The sequence below is a fragment of the Coloeus monedula genome (assembly GCF_965178545.1).
Source record: "Coloeus monedula genome assembly, chromosome: 20".
Taxonomy (NCBI): domain Eukaryota; kingdom Metazoa; phylum Chordata; class Aves; order Passeriformes; family Corvidae; genus Coloeus; species Coloeus monedula.
The window spans coordinates 7,697,796-7,720,082 of NC_138800.1; the positions used below are offsets into that span (position 1 = coordinate 7,697,796).

Genomic DNA, 22,287 nt, shown 5'->3' on the forward strand with positions numbered 1-22,287 from the left:
TTCTTCCTGGTCCCAGAGAAGGGAGCTGTGGAGAGCTCTGCTGCTGGGCTTCTCCCAGAGCAAGCACTGAGCTTTGCACTGTCCAGGGACTGTCACTTTCACCCCCTGGAAAGAGGATGGGCACACATTCCCTGTCTGCTCTACACTCTGTGCTGCCAGTCTGGCTTCTTGGTTGGGCATTGGAGCCTTTAAGTACCCAGTGCACAGCCCCACAGAGGGAGTGAGTCCCCAGTGGCTCTGGACAGTGACTGGTCACTGCTGTGCTCACACACTTCTGCATTTTGGAGTTCCCATTTCTCCCTGCAGAGAATCAATTTTTGTACAAAAGTGCAGTCAGATGGTTTAAAAAGGCTTCTTCTCCTATCAGATTATTTTATCACTGTTTAATTCTCTGGTGAAGCCTCGTTAGGACCAGGCCAGTCAGACACGCTTGTGTGGCTCTTGTTGCAGCAATGTCCTGATTCACAGCACAGCAAACTGCAGCTTCCCCCTGTCATCCACAGGCACTGGAGGATGTTCTCACATCCAGGAGAGAGTGATTCATAGAGCTGGACCTTTCGGGTCAGGAACACATTTGCAACAGATCACTTTGAAAGTGACCTTTTGCCCTGGTAATAAGTAACAAGTGCATCCTGCCAATGGGGACACGGTCTTTGTCATCTTTCTGTTGTTCAAGCTGTTAGGCTGTGTAGTCATCTAGCTCCAGAGTGGCTTGTTTGTTTAGTTGTGTTTCTGTGGCATGAGGAGTTCACACACAAGGCCTCATTGTGCAACACATAAACAACTCCTTAGACACAACGGGCTGGGACAGGGTTGTGTTGGATATCAAATTTGGGAGCTGCACAGGCTCCTCCTCTCGCTCCTAAATGCTTCTTGTTCTGTGGTTTTATTGCAGGTGGTGACATTTGATGCGGGAGGAGTGAGTGGCCATGCCAACCACATCTCTCTTCACACTGCTGTGAGGTACAGTGTCTGCACACTTCTCTGGGTGCCTCCCTGGGGGCTGCAGGGTCAACGTGGTGCTGGTGTGGAAGCAGAACCAAAGGCAGTGTTGACTTCACTGCTCCAACTGAGTGCCAGGCTGTGGGACACAACACTGTCTGGAGAAACTGCCACAGCTCTGGGAATAACCTACAGCATCTTTCAGTGTTGCATCAGCTGGGACCTTGCCAGTCTCACTTTCACTGGGCCCTCTTTGCTCTTCCTGCCCTCGATCCCACTAAAATATGCCACAGATCACTTTGCCCTTCTGCTCTGAGGAGAGTATGTGAATAGCTAATGCCTGAGCTGGTGGCACTTGGGTTTTGGAAAGTTCCGCACCACTGTTCCAGAGGATGTTGCCGTCTTGCCCAGGTACCTGAATTTCCCTCTCTGACCCAAGGACACTGCTCTTTCACTGGAGCTGTCCCTATTTAGCACTTTTAGGAAGAGTCCATTAGTTCCTTCACCATTTTATTCCTTGCATTATGGGACCCTCTGTCTCCGTGCCGTGGTGATGTGTGATGTGGTGAGGTTGACAGACAAAAATCCCTGTTTTAAAATCACTCAAATTTTGCTGGTAAGACAGCCACTGTATTTTACTTTAACCCTCTGCTCATTCAGACCTTACTGTGTCCTAGAGAGATCTCCTCCAGAGCTGCCCCTGCCTTTCCCAGGCATGAGAAGAACTCTTTGCAAGTATAGCTTTTATTTATAGCACCCATTTGTTTTCTGAATCATCTGTGCAATTCAAGTAAACAAATTCTTCTGGCTCTCCTTGCTGACAACATCACAGTGATTTGCCTTTCTCACTTGCCTAGAGAAAGCTGCAGTGCCACAGAACCCATACTGGGACCTTCAGCTCCTCTGGGAAGATGCTGAGAGCTTTGATGGCTGGAACTCAGTGTTAGAGCGGGATCATGGCTTTTCCCAGCAACTTCTGAAATAGCCTAACAGAGGAGAGGGGGTGGAGTTAAAGCAAACAGTGTCTTTGTTTGGGCTGAATGTGGAGATGGTTTCAGGCACAGTTGTTTGAGGAGTGAGCAGAGGTTGAGCAGAGGCTGATGACCGAGGGGCAGAGGTTGAGCAGAGGTTGATGACTGAGGAGCAGAGGTTGATGACCAATGTTCACACCATTGGCACAGAGGGACTAAAGAGCTTCCAGCTGCCTGCTCAGTCAACTGCTGTATGACCTACAAAGAGGAATGGAGGGCAGGCTGTTAGGTGTCCTCCACCCTGAAGAGATCATGGGAAAACAAGCTAGCAGCTGAGTTATATATGAGAAATTTAAGGAAAACTCTTGATTTTGATCCCAGTTCTACCCATGTCTTACTTTGTGGCTGTGCAGAAATCACTTTCCCACCTTCATGCTTTAGATTTCCTGTGTGTGCAGTGGGGATTTAACCCTCTACTTGTCTCAGAGCATGTTACCAGGAAATGCTCATTGTCTACAATTCCCTTGAACTCAGAGCTTTGCATTGGTCCTCAGCTAGAGCAGAACATTGTCTGAGCTGATGAGATCTGTGCTGATAGGGACACCAGAGCATGAGCAGTTCTCATTAACTAAGGGCTGGTTTATGTCTTGTCTCCCTTCCAGTCCTGAATCAGCAGAATTAATCATGGTAGCCCCATCATCTGCATGTGGCAGGAGTGACACTGTGGCTGCTGAAAGGTTAAGTTTATTTTTAGTGGCTTGCTTGCCCTCATTATTTTTCAGTTTGTGTTATGGAGGAAGTAGAGCGTGACTGTATCACTCCTGACTCTCAGTGCCCTGATGAGTTCTCACATGTTGGCCAGTACAGGCAGCACTGGGAGCATAAACTGAGGCTTCTCCTGTCCCCCTGTGCCAGCAGAGCTCTGCAGAGCAGCAGTGGCTGCCCCTGGGGCCCCAGTGCTACATGGCAAGAGAAAGGCAAATGACCTCTCCCCTCCAGGTATCAACTGCAATGTATTTATTAACCATCTCTAAACAAGTCCTGCAGGCTTCTGCCTCCACTGTGAAAAGTGGAGGAAAGGATGCAGCAGAGGGCTGGTGCAGTGATCCTCAGCTCTTCTGGATGCTCCCAGTTTCTGGGAGACAGGCTGGTGCTCACTTTCCATGACATGACTTTCTGCAAGAACAGGGGTATAACAGGCTGACTCCTCCCACAGCTCTTCGCTTCAGGAGGTGCAAATTATTGAACAGCTTCAAGGAATAAAACAGTTCAGGAAATGGTCGTAGCTGAGCAGATGCTCAGTATTGTCTGCTAAGAGCATAAATATTCTTTCCAGTGTCTGGAACAGAAGTTATGTTCAAAGGAGCAGGAACTACTCAGAAGAAATGAGTTCTTTCCCTTGCAGCAACCTTCCTCCTGACAGCTTGCAGGAGTCCAGCTGCTGCTGTGTGCCTGCCTGGCCTTCAGATCTGGGAGGAACTGGGAAACACCAAGGTTCAAGGGTGGATTTGTTCTTCTGCAAGGGAAAAATAAGAAAAAACAGGGTGGGAGAGGAACACAAATTGATTTCAGTCTCCTCTGGGAGTATTTCAGTTCTGGCTCCCAGACGGAAAAAAAACCAGCCCAAACCCAAGAAAAACCCACTGCAGCAAAGCAGGAAGAACTGGAAGCAATCTCCTGTAGCTTGATTTGGCAACATGATTCTCTCTTATCCCTCAAAACAGGAGCTTTTCCTGTGGCCATGGGAGGTTGGATCCTTTACGCTCATCCACAAGGAAGAGCAGGTTTTGAGTGACAACCAGGTCACTTTATCCCCCCTCAGCATTTGGCCAGTCACTGGGCACTGTGGTAATGAGCTTGGTAAATACTGTGTGACAGGAATATTGGAGAACCTCTCTTTCCTGCACTCTGAAATGACAGTGCCTGCACTGAGATCACATGTAATATCAAGGTGGTTTAGTTTTGCATGAGTCACTGTGCATTTTGATTTTAAACAAGCCCTCTTGCCCAGGAGCCTGGCAAATGGGGGCTGTTTGGTTTGTTGTTTGCTTGCTTAGGATGGAGAGGAATCATCTTTGTGAGGAGGAAGAAGGACTGTACCACTTGTTTTCTTTAGTGAGCTATTAAATCCATTTCATCCCAGCTAGAACAGAAAAGAATAGTCTTGTCTGCTTAGGGCAGAGCAAACTGAGTGGAAAATAGGAGCTGCTATATTTAACCACTGTGCATTATGTTGTTATAGCAACTGCATCCATAAAACTTCTATCAATGATGCCATATAAAAAGCTACATCAGGAATCATTAGCTGAGCCTATTCTCGTCAATTCCATTTGGAAAAACACCTCTCAGTCCTGCAGGATGTTTTTTAACATTCACCAGCTCTGTGGCAGGTTGTAAATGAGGCTGTGCAGAGACAGTATTTGGGAGCTTTATCACTCAGCAGTTGATTAGGATGCAGCCTGAGTGCCACCAATGCCTTGTTGCACTTCCATGTCCCAGCCTGGTCACTGAATGCCCCATTCCTGAATGCCTTGGACATTGTGCAGAAGGGCTGCACTGAGGCTCCCTGGAAGAGGAGGGTTGGTTAAATGCCAGCTGCAAATCCGTGTGTGGAAACAATGAGCAGAGCAGTGTGCAGCCAATGCCACTTGGTGGGAGCCATTCTCAGAGGCTACCAAGTGCATCCCACCCCAACAAAGCACAATTCTTGTGTTCAGTTTCCAAGGCCAGGTCTTAAAGGACAGGGAGGAAGCCAGGTTTGGGTGATTAGCTTGATAATGGTGGATAATATCCCATTTACCATTTTTATTTGGTGCCTTCTTACAGTGTGTTGCTGGAAGATCTCTCCCTCCTTTCAGCAGCTGCAGCCCATGCATTTCTCACTTGTTTTACTGATCTTCAGTGTCCTGGGGGAGCTTATGTGAGTGATGGCTGTGGTTGCAGCCAGACTGTCCCCATAAGGCTGAGACAGAATTGTCCTCTGCTGTCTATCCTTGAGACTTCCCCTCAAAGCTCTCTGCACTGGCATACATCCCATAGTTTTCTACATTTTATCTCATTCCTTTATTCCTTTCCCTCATTCCTTAATTTGGCCAGGTTCATCCATCCCAGTGCCCTTCCATGGCATTGTCAAGAGGCATTAAGATTAAAGCTGGGGTGTCCTTCCCAGTATCACTGGGCTGCTAGCAGCAAGTGGAGCAGTGACACTGCACATTCTTCTCCCAGACAGTGCAGGGCCCAAAGCACAGAGCCAGGGACAGCTCTGTCAGCTGGAAGATCTCTGAATTGCCACTGGCAGAACCATCTTTTGCCCCTGTCCCATGTGTGAGTACAGAGCTGTACAAACTGTTGCTCCATGGTGTAGTTCAGGGTGCATGGAAATGGAGCCAGAAAGTGCAGTTAGGGAGGGAGGAGGCATTCCAGAGAGCAAACATCCAACATCTGGCAAGTATATCCTTCTAATGTCTCTGTGATTCCTAGGAGAATGCCTGTTCTTCCTCCTTCACATCTGTTTCATCAGATTAATCGGGCAGATTAGAGGCTGGAATCCTAAATGGAGCCCCATTGCAGCTTTAAGGCATCCATTCTTTGCCATGCTCTTCAAAACTGTATTTCCCCAGTGCTCCACAGCAGCCAGCAGTCAGTTCCGTGAAGGGTTTTGCCTCTGGCTTGGGAAACTGGAGAGTGAAGTCGTTGAATTAAATGAACAACTTCTCATCAAACAGAACATCACCCAAACCTTAACACACCCACGTGGGCATGAGCCCCAGAGGAGTTCTGTGCTCCCCAGGACCGAGGTTTCAGCTCCATCTTGACTTGTTCCCCTTGGAACAGGTTGGGAGGTTTCACTGGTCAGTGCCACATAGGAGCTGACCCACTCACACCTTTCCTTGAGGATGCCTGAGTGAAGACAGGGAATTTGGGAGCGAGCTCCGTCCTGCAGTTTGCATTTCAGTGTTTCTGTTGAGCAGATGGAGCTGATGGCTGCAGGCAGCAACAGCCTTCAAAGCAGCTGGGCCTTGAGGGAGGAGCTGGGGCTGAGTTCTTGCAGGGCAGAAATAGTTGGAGCCTTTGGATGTCTCACAGCCTTTGCAACTTCTTCACTGCAGAGGGTCTCACATGTGGATCTGAACCTACCACAGGCATAACAGAGAGGGTGCAGGGAGAGGTGTCCTGTAATCACCAGCCTCTGGCACTTGGGCAGTGGGTGGGAACAAGCCACCTTAGGTCACTTCATGTTTAAAAAGGATTATAAAAAGTCTCTCTGGGGAAAAGAAAAAAACACCCATATGGAAAAATCTCCTGAAAAAGAGCCTGTTTGTGTTTTACTTTTTGAGATTTTTTTATGCCAAACTCTTTCATTTCGCCCAAACCACAGCAAGTCCAATCTGTAAAACAACATTCCCAAAATGGCAACAACTGAGAGCTGCAACCTCTCCCCTACTTGGAAGTGTCCCACGGAGACGCTCCAGCAGGGTGGAGATGGGAGTGAGAAGATTGATTTGGGAGAGGATTGGCTCATTTTGTGAACGTGTGCAGGAGGTAGAGCTTCGTGTTTCTCTCTCTCTCTGCAACCACAGAGAAATACAAATGAGCAAGGCTGCAATTCCTCTGCACATAGAGCTGGGTGGAGCTCGTTCCCAGGGCTCTGCACTGAGCCTTGCTGAGAACTGAAGCATTTGGATTGGGACAAAAAGGATGAGGAGAGATGCAGTTTCTTCATGTCTGTTCTTCCAGATGAGTGACAGATCTGCTGGTAGCAGCTTTGAGGACCTTTCAGTAACCAAACACAGTTTGTGTCTCCCTGAACCTTTACACAAGCACAGACTCCTTAATTTGCTGCTGAATCAAGCTCTTCTTCCCTGCTGAAGATGCTCCCTGCTCCTGCTGAAACATTTCCCTATGAGCTGGATCTCTCACTCCTGTTTCTAGTGACAGGAATAGTTATTATTAGTTCCCTATTGGAGCAGCTCACTGCTTTGACGGTGCCTTCATGGCGGAGCAGCACACCCAGAACAGACACTGGCCCTTTAGAGAGCTTGCCAAATTTCACAACCACTCACTGCTTTATCTCCAAGCTTATTCTAAAAGGTTCCCACCCTGCTAACTGTACCAAGTGCTGAATCATTTCTTTGGGTGGCCAGATTCCACTTGTGGGGGAAGAAACCTCTGGCAGAAGAGCAGAGCAGATATTAATGGAGATATTTAAATTACAAGGCAACATTTAACAATCTTTGTCAGAGCAGTAAGACTTGAGTAGTGGGGTAGAAGGTGGTCAAGTCAGTATTCCAAGGCCATTGTTTAGTAGGAGATGGCATTGCTCTGGCTCTGGAGCAGAGGACACCACTGGCAGGAGAGTCTGTTTAAATATGTTTTCTGGTTGCTGTTTGAGTTCTGTCATGACCTGCATTTCTGGCTTGACTTTTGCTTTGTATTGCATTGGGTATTCATCACTCCGTGCTTCCTATTTTGTCTAGGCCTGTGTAGCTAATCCTTTTCCTTGAACTTAACCAATAGCCAGAGATAATCCTAGTTTGAAAGTGACTGGAGAAACACAGCAGTTTACATATAATGCATGTTTTATCCTGGCTGATTTACACATGAACTGGGACATTGTCCTTTGTTAAATACACCACTGTAAGGTGATAACAATCTCTTTAAATATTACACAGGGTTAAATAACTTTTTTTTATTATTATTTCCTTTCTCCTTTTGGCAAATGTTCCATTGTTTGGATTTCTTTTTCTCCTGGAAGAGCAGGACTGGGTGTGGGACAGACCTGAGTGCCATCTGCTGGAGACCTGCTGCTTCCCAGCCCTGCCGTGGGCCAAATCCAGGCAATGCATACGGGAATGTCAGCACAAGTGCTCCGAAGTCATGAGCAGAAAAAAGAGAATTAAAAAGGAATTGAAGTTAACACTCTCTGATGCCCTCACCCTCTCAGGGTCATTTGCTTACGCTTCTTGATGGAAGTGCCATCGCCATTCCCATCCCCCACAGTGCTCCTGTCGTTCTGTTTTGCTACAGAGACTCCCCAGGACAAAGTCATGAAGGGATCAAAGTCTTGGTGAGCAAAAAGCCAGAGCGTCTTCTCAGATGTCCCAGTGCCAGCCTGGGTTAGAAAAAAAAGAGCTGGTGCCCCAAGAGGAGCAGCCACTGAGACAATGCCCCTGGCCAGCAGAGCCTGGGCTTTAAACAGCCAGAGGTGCTCTCAGGGGTGAACAGCCTCTGGTAGCCTCTTGCGTTTCCCTTGAGAAGTCTGAGAGTGAATTTGATTTATGGAGCTTATTTGTGATGTGTCCCAGCAGCCAGAATGAGGAAAGGAATGGCAGAATAGTGTGGGGAATGAGGCTTATCCTTGCCTGAGGTGCATCCAGTATGGGCTCCTGAAGCTTCTCACAAGATTGGCCATTGTCTGTGTGTGTGTGTGTTAAATGACAAGGGTTGGTTTAGTGTGCAGAGTTTATACCTGTAAAATCAGGGTTTGAGTAACTCCACTGAGTGTTGACCACCTTGTATCTCTTCTTTCACAGGTACTTGCATTCAGAGGGGAAGTTACCTGAAGGTAGGAGTCCATCACCTCCCATCCCAACCTCACATCCCCACCCTGCAGTCCTTTACATCACTGTTGTGTCCAGGGTTCCAGCTGCCCAGCTCACCCCTGCACTGCAAATGAAACCCACAGCTGAACATTTATCTGCCTGCATTTTTTTACCAGCTCAGGCTTCTCTACAGTCACTTTTCAGTCCCTTGGGGTTGTCCTGCCTCAGTGGTGGGATGCAGTGTCTGGCCTGTGCCTCTTGGGTGAATTTGAGTGCTCTTTCCAGGTCTCTCAGCTTAGTTACAGAGTTTTTGGTCACATCTTGCTTACAAGCCTTTTTCCTTTTTATGACAAAAGCCTCAGAAACAATTACCACCTTAGCCAAAAATGTTTGCATGTAGCAAGTTAAGCCTCCACCAAAATGTGCTCAGGAAAGGAATCTGAAATCTGCAGTGGCACAACAAACTGTAGTGGCTTCTTCCACCTGTGAGCAAGAATCTCTGAGAAATTCTCTGTACCAGTAGGGAAAGGAAAGAAACAAAGTACAGAAGGAGGTTATTACTGAGCCCTTTTGTAGAGTAGAGCTGCAGCCCTTATCTCTAGCAAACAGTGCCTGCCCAGGGACAAATGTATGGACCTCGTTTAAGCACAAAGCTGCCACTCAGCTGTTTGGACAGAGCATAGGAAGGTGGCTCAGCCAGGCCCACCCAATGAACCTCCTGCTCCCTCAGCAGCCATCCAGGCTGTGTTCCTTTAATGCTAATTCCCAAATCATTGTAGGATTTGAATGAGTCACAGCAAATCAGTTTTAATTCTCTGCTAGCAGGAAGTTGCAGGCCTAATGAGACAGCATGAGCCAAGATGGCAGAATGCCCTTAAGCTGAGCTCTGACTCTAGTCCCTTCAGTTCCCCAGTTTATGAAAGAGGAGTATTAGTGCCAGCTTCTTTCCTAGGACCTTTTCTTTGTTCAGCCTTGGGATGCAGCAGAGCTCTGTGTGCTGTGTGCAGCACAAAGGACAAGGACCTGCAGTGGTTGATGTCACTGCTGGCTGTCAGGCCCCATCTACACGGAGCCACTTTCATGTGCTGCTCATGCAGGTTTGTGAGATTCACTCTGGTCCTGAATATGGGCTGTGCCTCAAATCCATTCAGGTTTGAAACAGACCCACATATAGAGAACATTTCCATTTCTCCAGCAGCATCAGGAGACTGCTGGAGCTCTGTGCAAGCCTTGCTGTTCTGATTACATCACATCTGACATGACCTACAAACACCAAAGGAACGGGGAGCTCCCATGCTGCTGCTTACGCTAAGCCTTTCCAAATATAGTTCCAGTCTCATTGAAATTCCCAGTATTTATAATTTGATCTGGCAGGCGTGCAGGGCTGTGCATCAGAGGGGCTTAATGAAATGAGTGATGCTGGGATTGAGGCTGGCTGGATGGAGCTGAAAGGCATGTTCAGGCCATGGAAAAGTGCTGCGCTGCTCTTGGTAAGAGGGAACTGTTTGTGGGTGAGCCTGTGTAAGCCCATGTGATCAGGGAATCCACAGAAAATCTCCCTGCAAATGCAAAAGCCAGCTAAGCCTTGCATTGCCTCAGTGATATGCAAATGAGCACCCTAAATATCCTGCTTTGCTTTCTAATGCCTTTCGCCAGCACAAACACAACAGGCTTTTTATAATCTGTAATCAAGTTCTCCAGCCCAGGCACAAGCACTTGTTTCAAGAAGCCAAGACAACTGCTGGATGTGCTCCCACCCCTGCAACTGACCCCTTCCAGCTATAACCAGTGCTCTTCCAGAAGAACCTGTGCCTCCTTCCGTCAGGAGCAGTGCAGGCCTGCAGCATACACAGTGCTCACTCAGGCACTCCTCATTCTAGGCATCCTTGCTGCCTGAGTGATTTGGAAGCAGAAAGCCAAGCTGAGCAGGCTGCAGGCTTCACACACTTCTATTCTCAGCCTAATCCATGAGCTATATTGATCCTGCCCTTTCTGCCAACCTGGAGAGGTTGCATTACACTGCTAATCCCATCCTGCCCAGGTCACAGGCACAGCAGGCTCTGACAAGCTTCACCTGCTGGTGTCACAGGAGCAGATTCCTCAATGGCAGCACTGCTCTCACCCCGCACATGTTTCTCTGAACACTTTTCCATCTCTCCCTGGACTGTACATTCCTTCCCTGCTTCATGTCATCTCACATTGCCATGCAGAGCAGGCTTTGCTGTCAGCACATGGAAATCCTGGTCAGATCACTGACACAGAGGGCTCTTACACTGCCCTTCTTTTTGGGGAGCTGAATTCCACCACTTAGCCTGATCTGACCGAGGAGGGCCCAGCAGGTTGACCCATCCACACTAAAATCACTTGCCATGGTTTTGAGCCCTTATTGCTTAGCTTTGGGGAACAAAAGGGTGTAATTGTTCCATGAATTAATATTTCTCAGGGAAAGAGATTGAGGAAAGGGAGAGCACATTTGGTTAACAGAGCAGCCTCCTTCAGAGATTGGTGCTGGGTAACCCTGTGCCAGGCCTCTCTTCCCATCACTGTGAGTAGGAATTGATGTGGCATTGCCAGAGTCCATTAAAACCATCCAGGGAAGGAAAGACCCATTGTCCCGTGTTTGAAAAGCAAACAGGTGCCACTGGGAATGCTGACAGGAGCAGCACTGTACTAATTCACTCCTCTGAAACTACCACAGCAGCAGCCCAGAGGATCTCTACAGAGAAAGGGGAAGAGCGGTTCCCCCACTCACGGCACATCACAAGTTTGCTATTTGGAAACAAGAAACGTCTCCAGTGGGAGTGAAAGAAGTGTCAGGGCACGCTGTGACCAACTGCAGCACTTGTGCCTGCAGAGCATCCCTTGGGAGAGCAACTGGAGCGGATGGCAGCCGAACAGCTCTGCCTGTCCCTTGTCCCTGCGGGCTGTGAGCGGGAGAGGGGCTCAGGTTCGGGGTCAGGAAGTGTCCCGGCCGTGCTGGTCCCACAGCCCCCGCATTCCCGCACGTCCCGGGGCCCTGCCGGGCGCTCGGCATTGCCCAGCTGCCGCTCCGGGACGCGCCGTGACCCTGCGGGGCCGGGGCTGGGGCTGCGGCAGGACGGCGGTGGGGACACGGCGGTGGCACGGGTGGGACAGGAGGTGCTGCTGGCAGCGGTGCCGAAGGGATGCGGGCCCCGCTGTCCCGGCTCCCGTCCCGCGGCCGGCGGACGCCGCCACCTCCCGGCCGCTCCCGAGCACCGCCCGCCGCTTCCAGCGGGGATTTTCCGCCGCTGCCCGGCACGGCACGGGCTCGTCAGCGCCTGTCCGGATGGAAGCGCCGGTGATTGCCCTTAAGGGCTCTGCCCCTGCCCATTGTTGCTCACAGGAGGAGAAAATCTCTCCTGTGAATGCTCTGTGCGACCTGCTGGGGAGTCGGGTCCCAGTATCCCGTGTCCCCTTCAATGGAAGGGAAGCATGGCCCTGGAGCCCTCTGTGATACTGAAATGAAGAGTTAACCAGTCTTGCTTTGGAGAGTGGGAGAGGCTATTAAAAAGTTGGAACAACACCCTTGGAGAAAAGAAAAGAAAGAAAGGAATTGAAAGATCCTGGAGATGTGCCAGAGGGAGTCCATGAGAGCTTTGTTCTGTCTCTTCTGTGTAATTTCACTGTTTCAGGGCTCACTGAAGGAAATCTCATTGCAAATTGAATTGCATCTCTGACCACCTGTGTAAACTGTGACTTTGGCCTCTTCTGTCAAACTTTAATACAATGTGGGAAGTGTGGAACATAATCACAGCAGCTTCCAAGCCAAGGAAATCCCAAAGCAGCTCCCTTGAGAGCTACAGGCTCTTAAGGGGACCATCAGTAGCTCTGAACTCATCAGTGAAGACAATTTAACCATGGTAAAAAAAAGCAGCAATTAACTTTTGAGTTCAAAGGGATCTTTAAAACCGAAAAAAAACCCTACAACATCAGCAGAATCTTTAAACATGTTACTTTCATCTGCTTCATCACAAATATCTGAACAATGAATTCAGGAACTCTGTTAAAGTGTAACTGCCTGCCTGAGTTAATATTTGATTCCTGAGGCTTGTAAATATTTGTTCTGTAGCTAAGAATTGGAGTAGAAAGATGAAATTTCATTTTGGTAGCTGAACCAGAAACTACTGTTTTAAAATTCCATTACATGATACAGTGCCAGCATTCAGAGAATCATCTGCACCTTTTTCTTTGAGCCTAATTATGTAGGAATAATTTAAATTATAAGCAAAATCCACACAGTTTTTGGGGTATTCAAAGCTAGCTTTGCTTTCCACAGGCTATTACAGAACAAGGACCAGTACATATACAGAATAAGAGCCTATACAAATGGTCATAGATGTGCACTGGGCACACAGAAATCCTGATGAAAGCATCAGAAGTTGCTCCCCTTTGACACAAAAAAGATTCCCAAGGCCAGCAGCACAGGGAAGCTGCAAACACCTGCTGAGCCTGGAGAAAAGGGCACCTTACAAGAATGCTGCTGTTTTGAAATATTTATCCTCTTTCTCTGTGTAGGGTGCCGTGTGCTCGTGCTGGAATCAGTGAATCTCTTCAGGAAGTACATTTCCTTCCTGGATGTCCTCATTTCCTGCCTCCTGCCCAGGGATGCACTCTTCATCCTCACAGAGGAGGAGACTGAACAAGCCAAGGTGAGATGTGTGGCACCTGCTTGACCTGTTTGAGTGGCTCATCATCATTGTGAGCACTTTAGTCACAAGTGTCACATTCCCAGGGAATGCCAGAAATAGTTGTATCCATGAGTTATAAATGTCACTAAGGAATGTCTGCAGTGATTTTTAAAACAGGGACAAGCCAGGTTACCTCATATGCTGCGTGACAGGATGGGGCTGAGCAGATCTGCAGCTCAGAGATCTCCAGGAGCCACAGGGCACTGAGTTTTATACTGTCTCCAGGATGTAGGGTGCATTTCCAAGGATGCATTTCAAAGGAAACTGGATCCAACATAATATTCTGAACATGTGAGTGGCCTGTTAAAGACTGGCATGACTGCATGGCAGGAACAGCATCCTTGGATCACAGCTCTAACTAAAGATGGAGACAGCGGGTGGACTTGTGGTCCAAAGCTCTTCACAAGTTCCCTTTACTGTACATTTTTAAGCTATTTTGCTGCACAGGATCTCAACACATTTACTCCACAGTTCCCTATATCAGAATCTGATTAGCTCCCCTTCCATAGCAGGAAAATACTTACCCAGCAAACAGTGCTGCTAATTCACAAATTAAGACTTTTCCTGCTTCTGAGGCTGCTAAAAGATAGATTTACTTACAGAAAAGCTTGGATAAAGGTGGTGTTCATTATCCCCATGTATTTTTGTTCCTGAAATCTGACCTTTCTAGGCTGGTGCACTATAAATAGACTCAGTTGCAGCTGGCAGTGTGCGGTCAGAAGGAGCAGAGGTGTTCCCAGAGACACCTATCGGGGTCCTGCTTCCCAGCACGTGAACACTGAGGCCAGGGATCACTTGGGGAGGAGGAGTTAGAAGTGACATATAAAGTCTCCTTTCTAGCAGGACCCTCTGAACATCAGGCAGCACACCACCAGACTTGGGGGCAGACAGGCCTCTCCTGCCCTCCTGGCCCAGAGCTTAGGCAGCCTTCCACCTCCTCTGCTTCTCCCTGCTCACTGAAAACAGGCTGTCCTATGAATGGGCACTGACCCTCACAGCAGGAGCAGGAAAACTGCCCTCACATCAGCTCTGGAAGGTTCTTTTAATGCTCTCTGCACTGTTTTTCCTCCTAGAGAGCCATGCGGTGCCATCGCAGCCAACTCCTCTGGTTCCGCCAGCTCTACCTGCTCTTCTCTCGTTACCTGGTGGTCAATTCACTGCGCCTGCTCTGACAGGACATCACTCCCAGCTCCAGGAGTAAAAGAATGAGCAAAAAAAGACTGTGCCAGGCCCAGGACTCCAGAAAACTCCTATGTTAGGTGCTCAAGAGGACAGGGTACTCTTTGTGTGGCATTCTTCACACTACAAAGCCCAGGCTGGGGGAACTTCCTCCCGAATACCTTGTTGCCTGATACATTGAGAACAAGGTTAACAGCTACTCTATTTTCTCACCATAGAAGCTTAAATAAAGTGAGAAATTCGGATTAACTTTAATTGGGAGTCAAGCCCAGGAGGATTCTGCATTGGAGAAGATACGGCACAAACTCTTTCCCCAAGAAGATACAGCTTGCAGGGACTGCTTGGCAACTATCTCTCGGTGCCTTTGTAAAATGCAGGTATCAGGAGTAACTTTTCAAAGATCATGCTATCTCCACAGATACCGCAACCACAACACCTTTGTTATTCAGTGAGAACTTTAAAAAGCCAAAGCTTTTGAATAAAACATCAGAAATCATGCAATTTTTTCTAATTGCACTGATCTTTGCTGCTGCTTCTTTTATACACACTGTGTTGCAGGCTCCACCTTCACAGTGTCCCTCATGAAATATGAGCATTTCTTCTTGCTCAGAACACAGGGCTCAAGATCAACTCACAAGAGTCTCAGCAGGACACAGGAATGAGGTGCAAGTGACTGTAATGAGGTCTTTTATATTGTGATTTAAACTTTAGCACTGCTAAAGGCGAAGTGCCAAACTAGCAACCCTGGAGTGGTTTACAGAGCAGAGGCAGTTTGAAAACTGAACATCACAAAGGAATGAGACAATCAGCATAGAAAGATTTATTTAAGAAACAGAGAACAGGTAACAGTAATGTAAAGATTGATTTCACCAACCATCACCCAGAAAACCCCAGACTGCAGTTCCATGGCAGTGCTCCAAGGGCTGCTGGAAAGATGTGTCAGGGTTTTGACATGTCTCTGATGGTCTTATGTTCCCTCACTGCTTTCTCCCATTCCTTGCCATTGATATCCTCTGTGATAATGGTCTGCACGGTGCCATCATCCAGACAGTGGGGAGCTATTCCTGAAGAAAAACAGTACACAGAAACCTGCTTTTCATAAAATGTGGGAGATGCCTGCTCCATTCCATGGATGGGGCATCTCAGGGAATTGCAAATGCTATTGCTGTAAGGCTGAGGAGCCGGGATGAGAATCTTTCATAGGAAGAAGCCCAGACATTATAGGTAAGACTCTTTCTTATGGAGGAGCTACAGGTTCAGCCTGCAGTTCCATATGTTTATTAACACTTTAGGAACAAACTCTTAGGACAGATGCTGCTCACTGCTGTCATATCAGCATCCAGTGGAGTCTTTATCCAAAGTTTGCCTGGTGGTTAACTGGTTAGCACAGCTTATTTTGTACCTACCATAACCATCAGGGTTAGAACGAGGAGTATAAAAGCTCTGAACACCACAGGTCTTGCAGAACGTGTGCTGGGCACGGTGTGTGTTGAAGGTGTATGTTGTCAAATTGTCAGCACCCTAAGCAAAGGAAAAGCAGTGTAAGTTTTCCATGGAAATAGATGGATTAATTGCTTTGGGCCTGTAGCTAAGAAATGAACAATTTAAAATGCCACCTTCCTGTCTTTACTTGAGGTGCAGAGCTGTGCATTCCTGCTCCTTTTCTGAACCCCTGTGCTTTGTATGCACACGTGTCCGTAACAGTCGGGCCTGGGAACTGCAAGAGCTCTAAACCAGATGCACTAACACATCCAACCAGACAGCTTAAAATGCAGCCATTTCCCCCAACCAGCCAAACTTAGGGCAGAAAACTGGTTGTTCTTGGCTCTTTGAGGATAACACTGCTCATGTTCATGGCCATGCTCTTACTGTGTTCTTACTGTGTTCTTACTCTACCTTCAGCAGCTTGAAACGCGACGCTGGCACAATGAAGTGTCTGTTCTGTTTCTTTGTGCAAATGCTGCAACTGTAAAAGAAAAGGCAGACCTTTCTAGAAGAAGTGGACAGGTTGTAGTGCAGCAATTGGACCTCTTGACAACAGAAATTCCACTGACAGCTAGAATGGCTCAGAGGTAAGTGGAAAAAGTGGATTTGTGGTGTCAGTAGTGTTTGGCTGAGCACACCCATGGAACAGACTGACCCTACACAGGTACCCCAATAAGATATTCTCACACACAACTATTGAGGACAAACTCTAGCCCTGAGAAATCCACTTAATCGCTCAGAGCACGCTTGGCCAATTTTGCCAACATTCATTACCTTGCAAACAAGAATGTAAAGTTCAGAAGTTCACCCTTGAGCTAGAAGCAAATGAGTTGCAGGCAAAGAGGGATCACTACTGAAACCAGAGAGTGTCTTAGTTTGAGGCATGTGGTCAGAGCTGTAATGTCACTTGAGAAGAACAAGTTAAAAAAAGACCAATGTGCTTTGAGCCCACTGCATCAGAGGAAACAGAAAGCAGATGGCTGAGCACCTGGACTCATTAGATCTCTCCTGACACTTTCTGTGTGAGCCTGGCTGTGAGACATGAAGTCCTGCCCAAAGCAGCACCTGAAATCACCAACACTGATCTCACAGCAGATCAGGAAATAATTAGGGGTAAACCGTATGGAAACAGCTCAGAGGGTGTTCTGCAGCAGTCTCATCTTTAGCTCTAAGGCTGGAAAAGCAGAGAGCTGACATTCATCTCTGGGAACAGGGAACAAACCAACTCACTTGCAGTTAAACACGTGCAGATCTGCAGAAGCCCAGACCTCAAAGCGGACAGCTCCACAGTGACAGCCTCCTGTGTGCTTCACCAAGCCCCTGTATTCACTGGAGAGAGAGACAACAGAGCTTTTGGGATCATCCTCTCTTGATTTTTGGCCAAGAGAACAGTAAGGCTATATATGACATTATTCGGTTCTGTCTTGAGCTGTTGCAGAACACCAAGAAATGTATCCACTCAAATGTATTTAATAACGTGTCAGAATGATGTAGAGGTTGGCTTTTGTCCTCTGCAGCAATTACTTTTGGGGTTTAATTAAAATGGTGAAAAGGAAAGAAGAGCACCAGTGTGAGGACACTTCACGCTGTATAACACAGCTCCCCACGGCAGTCCGGGTCAAAGTACTGACCCTACAGCTGCGTCCATACACAACCCTACACAGAAGCCAGGGCTATCACCTCAAAACAAATTGCTTGGAACTGAGAACTGAATTTCCCCACAATTTTCCCCATAGTTCCTCCAACACCACTAATATTCCTCCATTTAAAAGCTGGGGAAAGCAGAGATAAGTGGATTCTACAGAATATTTGAAATGTCTTTTATTTCGAGTTGTAATTGCAGAGGAACTTTGACCAAGGAATTTCTGAGCCTGTGCTGCTCCCTCTCCCCAAGCCTCCCCCACAGCAGCTGGGCAGTCACCGTGCGGGTCAGTCGCAAAACGCAAAGGGAAAACATTTTCCTTCCAGATTTTGCCTCCCACGGACAGTTCTAATGTGCCGTGCTCTGCACAGAGCGAGCACAGGAAATGGGTGGAGATTTAGAAGCTGCGCCTCGCGGAGCCCCCCAAGGGCATTTTTGATGGGATAGCCTTAAAACACGGGCAGCCTTAGCACAGAAATCCACTTCTTTCCGTGGTGCATGCGTCCCCCCCCCCCATCCCACCACCGGCCCCCCTTCTCGGCAGCTCCCGGGACCCGCGGTGCAGATGCCGCCCAGAGAACGATGCCATCAGCGGGCCTCGGGCAGGAGCGCGGAGCAGCCGCCCCGGCCCCGTTACTCACTACGCGTCCAGCAGCAGCCGCGCCGCCTCCTCGCAGCTCAGCCGGTGCCGCTCCTGGAAGGCGGCCCAGCGCCCGCTCTGCGCCCCCAGATCGATGGCGCCGGGCCCGGGGGACCCCGCCTTGGCCCCGGCCGGGGCTCCCCCCGCATTCCTGCCCCGGGCCCGGCGCGTCCCGCCCGCGGCCGCGCTGCCCCGCCGGGAGCGCCGCGCGCCGCCCGCCGCGCCGCGCCCCATGCGCGCCTCCGCCGCCAGCGGGGGGCGCCCCCGCGACGCGCACGGCCCGGGGGCGGAACGGCGGCAGCGGCGGGACGGGACACGGGACACGGGACACGGGACACGGGACACGGGACACGGGACACGGGACACGGGACACGGGACACGGGAGGGGCCGGGGGGACAGTGCAGGGAACAGGCTGTGGAGAAATCTTTCCCTGATATCCAACCTAAACCTCCCCTGGCGCAGCTTGAAGCCGTTTCGTCTATCCTTCATTGCTACCTGGGGAAGGGACTGATCCCAGCTCGCCACAACCTCCTGTCGGGGAGTTGTAGAGAGGGACAAGGTCCCCCCCTGAGCTCCGTTTTCTTCAGGCTCAGCCCTGCCTGGTGCTCCAGGTGCTCCAGCCCCTTCCCCAGCTCTGCTCCCTTCTCCGGACACGCTCCAGCCCCTTAATGTCCCTCTTCTTATGCTGGGCCCAAAAGTGACCCCAGGATTCGAGGTGTGGCCTCAGCAGTGCCCAGCACAGGGACAGTCACTGCCCTGGTCCTGCTGGCGGCCCCTATGGCATTGGAACAGGCTGCCCAAGGAAGTGGTTGAGTCACCAACCCTGGAAGTGTTCAAGAAACTAGTGGATGTGGCACCTGGGGACGTGGTTCAGTGGTGGACTTGGCAGTGCTAGGTTAACAGTTGCGCTTCATGATCTTAAAAGTTTTTTCCAACCTTAAGGATTCTATGATTTTATGCTTCCAGGACTGAGGCCAGGCATGCCAGTTATCCACAGGCACGAGTCTGAGGTTTTCCCTCTCATTCTGAACATGATGCCTCACATATTCACGGATGTGAAGGTGCTCAGCAGACCTGAGGTGCTGCTGAAGTGTGGTGTTTCACATCTCTGCTATGAACAGCCCTCATTTAGACACAACATCGCTGTGACAGCACAGGATGTGCCTTTGGAAGTGTCAGACCTCCCTGAGGTTTGAAGTCATTGTGTCAGCCTTGCAGAGAAATGGCTTCTAACAGGAATCCCACTTAGCTTTTCACTAATTCTGTTACCAAAGTCTTGAAAACAAGAGAGTACATACCTTAAAAAGCAAAAAACCAACCAAACCAAAACCAAACAATCAAAAAAACCCAAACAATCAACCAAATCAACAACAACAAAAAAATAGGAATATGTGAAATCACCCCTTTAGTGGTAAATACCTTACAAAAGGTTATTCTTGAACACCAATGCTGTTTCTCAAGTAAAACTAGCAATGCAGGGAAAAGTACAAAACTTGGAGGCATCCAAATCACATTTGGTTGGGGAAAAAAATAAACACTCCAAGGACAAAGCTTTGTGCCCAGTGTTGCAGGACTGGAAACTTATTTTGTTTGACTTATAATCAAGAATTTGTAGTCAGCAGGACTTAATGTCTTGCTCTTTCCAAGAAGGGGAAAGATGTAAACAAGTGAGCTGAGTCTTGAGAGGCAAAGAGGCACCACAGGGTCCTGTGACAGCCAGGAATATGGCAAAGCAAGAGGACAGTGATGAATAAACATCAATCAGCACTCTTGTCTGGAAAAGAGCTTTAAAAACATTTGACTCCAGTGTTCAGGCTGCCTCCTGAGATGGCACATGCCAGGATTTGCATAAGAATCCTGTTGCTCAGCACATCTTCTCCGATGATAGGAAAGGGCACCGAGTTACAATTTCCTGTTATCCCTTCTGCAAACCTCTGCTCCGGTTACTCATTCTAATGGAAGCACGATAATACACCCTGCGTGACAAATTCGTCTGGAGCTCCTGATCTGAGCCACTCCCAGACCTTTAGGCAAACCAGATTACATGTCAGTCACCTTATATTTTGGGAGGAAAAAGTCACTGAGGTGAAACTGGAAAGGCGCTGAAACGGAGCCTGTGCTGGCTGCAGCAGGGATTCATCTCCCCTCGGGCATGGCCAGCACCATTCACAGGTTTCAGCCTACACAGTCTGTCCTGTCCCAAAAACCCTGAACTCAACACACTGAAAGCCAGAGTGTATTTTAGGAGCTCATTTTAGGATCTTGTTAGTGATTGTTTCACACAAATGACCCTCACTGTAAGACAGGAGCCACCAGCACTCATACACGCTCAACAAGCAGTTCCAGGAGAAAACTGGAGTGAGTTTGTCCACGTAATATCTGCAAATCTGTCACTTTCCGTGCCTCTCCACAATTAGTTCAGTTTATTTTAAAGGTAGAAGCTGTTTTGAGAAGCTAAATTCTGTTCCCTTGTGATGTTTCAGGATAAAGAACTGGAGGACAAAAATGGAAGTGCAAAATGCAGCTTGGTTTCCTAAGGTCTTAGTAAAGAAATTGTTTCTCTTTTTTCATTCGTTTCATATTTTATCACAAAGGACTCAGAACACAAAACTGAGTCTCACATAAAAATCAATTCAAGAGCTTTACAGTGGAACTCTGGATGATGATAAATGTCACAGGTGTTTGAAAGCCCTAAATTTCAGTGCTCCAGTATTGTACTGTCAGTGTACCTGGGCAGCACCTTCCCAGGGCCCAGTGTTAACACTTCTCATTTCACTGCTTCCAAAGCTGATGCATGTTTGCCAGGTTTTAGGAGAGGCCAACAGCTTGATGAAAAATGCATTTGCTGTTAAGCTTGAGAGGCAAAATGGAAAAGGAAGAATTATTCAGGCAGATGATGGGATGGACAAGAGGAAAAGTCCAGTAAATTACAGTTGGTTCTGTGTAGGTGTCTCGTGATGCTCAAAGGCCAGCAGCGGCTGACGTGTTCAGTTTTAAAGTACAAAGGGGCTTTTCTGTGCATCTCAGCTCTGCTTGTATAACAATGACTCAGCTCTGCAGCCCTGGCTCACAGCCAGCATTGAAATTCTGCCTGTAAGAGCATTTTTATTCCCAAAGCAGCACTGAAAGCAGCCGCATGTTTGTGGGTGAAAGAGAATTAGGAACTGTGGATGTTTTTTTTTATCTAATAAGCAGAGAACTAGGAGTTGTGTATAGCTGACAGAATACTTAAAAAACCTGAGGTGGTTAAAAGTACGTGGTTTGTTCAGGGGGGGAAAATGTCCGTGCTTGGATTTTAGTCTCCCTGTGGTGGAGGGGGAAGCATTCTGGACGTTTTCCTCACCATCAAAGGACCCAAGCTGGATCTGAAAACAAAATGCAGGGAGGTGACACCCCTGGGCTGTTCAGAACGGCCTTGACAATGTTTGTTTTTGTTCACTGTTACAGAGGTTCTGTTGAACACATTAACAGTGATTAACGGCGTTTTAGGGCTTATTTCTTCTGTCTGCCTGTTTTCCAGGGTACTTCCATAAAAACTTTTAAAAGTTATATCATTTCCAACAGTGCTGGAAAACCTTGCCCCAGAAAGCACAAGCTAAATGTGCTCAGAGGCAGCAGAGAGGAGGGGAACAAAGAGCTCCCTCTCTGCACTGCAGCTTGGATGGGATCCAAAACATTCCCGGGCAGGAGGCAGAGTGGAGAGATGCAGACAAGGAGCTTTAGAGCAGACCTAGTTATTAGCTGTTGCTTTCACTGGCACAACACGCAGGCACAAACCTGTGATTTCAGCCCAGGGTGGCTTTTTGAAATGCCCTTCGGACGTCTCCTTCCAGCAGAGCACGGGGAGCTGTCACACGTTCCTCTGGGTCACCCAGACCTTCCGAGGGAGACCTGCCCAAGCCTGTTTATCGTGGCGGCACAGATCTGAAAGCTGAATCCCATGTGTCCTACAAAGTTAAAATACACTCTAGACAAACAGGGAGACAGAGGAGTATCACTCATTTTCCTCTTTTTACTACCGATCTCTTTGTTTTTCTTAAAACTTGTTTTCTTTCTTTTCGCTCCTGAAGTTGGTGGCTTCTTAAAAACTTTGTTTAGTGAAGGTATTTTTAGCGTAAGGCTATAAAAACAAAACTGAGGGAGTTGTCTTTTTTTGGCAATCTCAGAATATCACAG

The 22,287-nt window shown here is 48.3% G+C and overlaps 2 protein-coding genes across 2 annotated transcripts in view; one reads left to right on the forward strand and one right to left on the reverse strand.

Annotated features, from left to right (window-relative positions):
• Nucleotides 1-14,848, forward strand: part of PIGL (phosphatidylinositol glycan anchor biosynthesis class L) — a gene marked incomplete at its 5' end in the record, with an annotated part of 52,745 nt that extends 37,897 nt beyond the window's left edge. The window contains 4 exons of the mRNA XM_082294866.1: nt 896-963; nt 8,447-8,478; nt 12,992-13,125; nt 14,238-14,848. Coding sequence (XP_082150992.1) covers nt 896-963; nt 8,447-8,478; nt 12,992-13,125; nt 14,238-14,336 — 333 coding nt within the window. The 3' untranslated portion in view covers nt 14,337-14,848. The remainder of the gene's footprint in view (nt 1-895; nt 964-8,446; nt 8,479-12,991; nt 13,126-14,237) is intronic.
• Nucleotides 14,849-15,140: 292 nt separating this feature from the next.
• Nucleotides 15,141-18,344, reverse strand: CENPV (centromere protein V; the record flags this gene model as incomplete). Its single annotated transcript, XM_082294916.1, has 5 exons — nt 15,141-15,407; nt 15,750-15,864; nt 16,240-16,309; nt 17,059-17,157; nt 18,112-18,344. The coding sequence occupies 5 exons, from the start codon at nt 18,342-18,344 to the stop codon at nt 15,283-15,285; spliced, it is 642 nt and encodes a 213-aa protein (XP_082151042.1). The 3' UTR covers nt 15,141-15,282.
• Between the last annotated feature and the right edge of the window lie 3,943 nt (nt 18,345-22,287).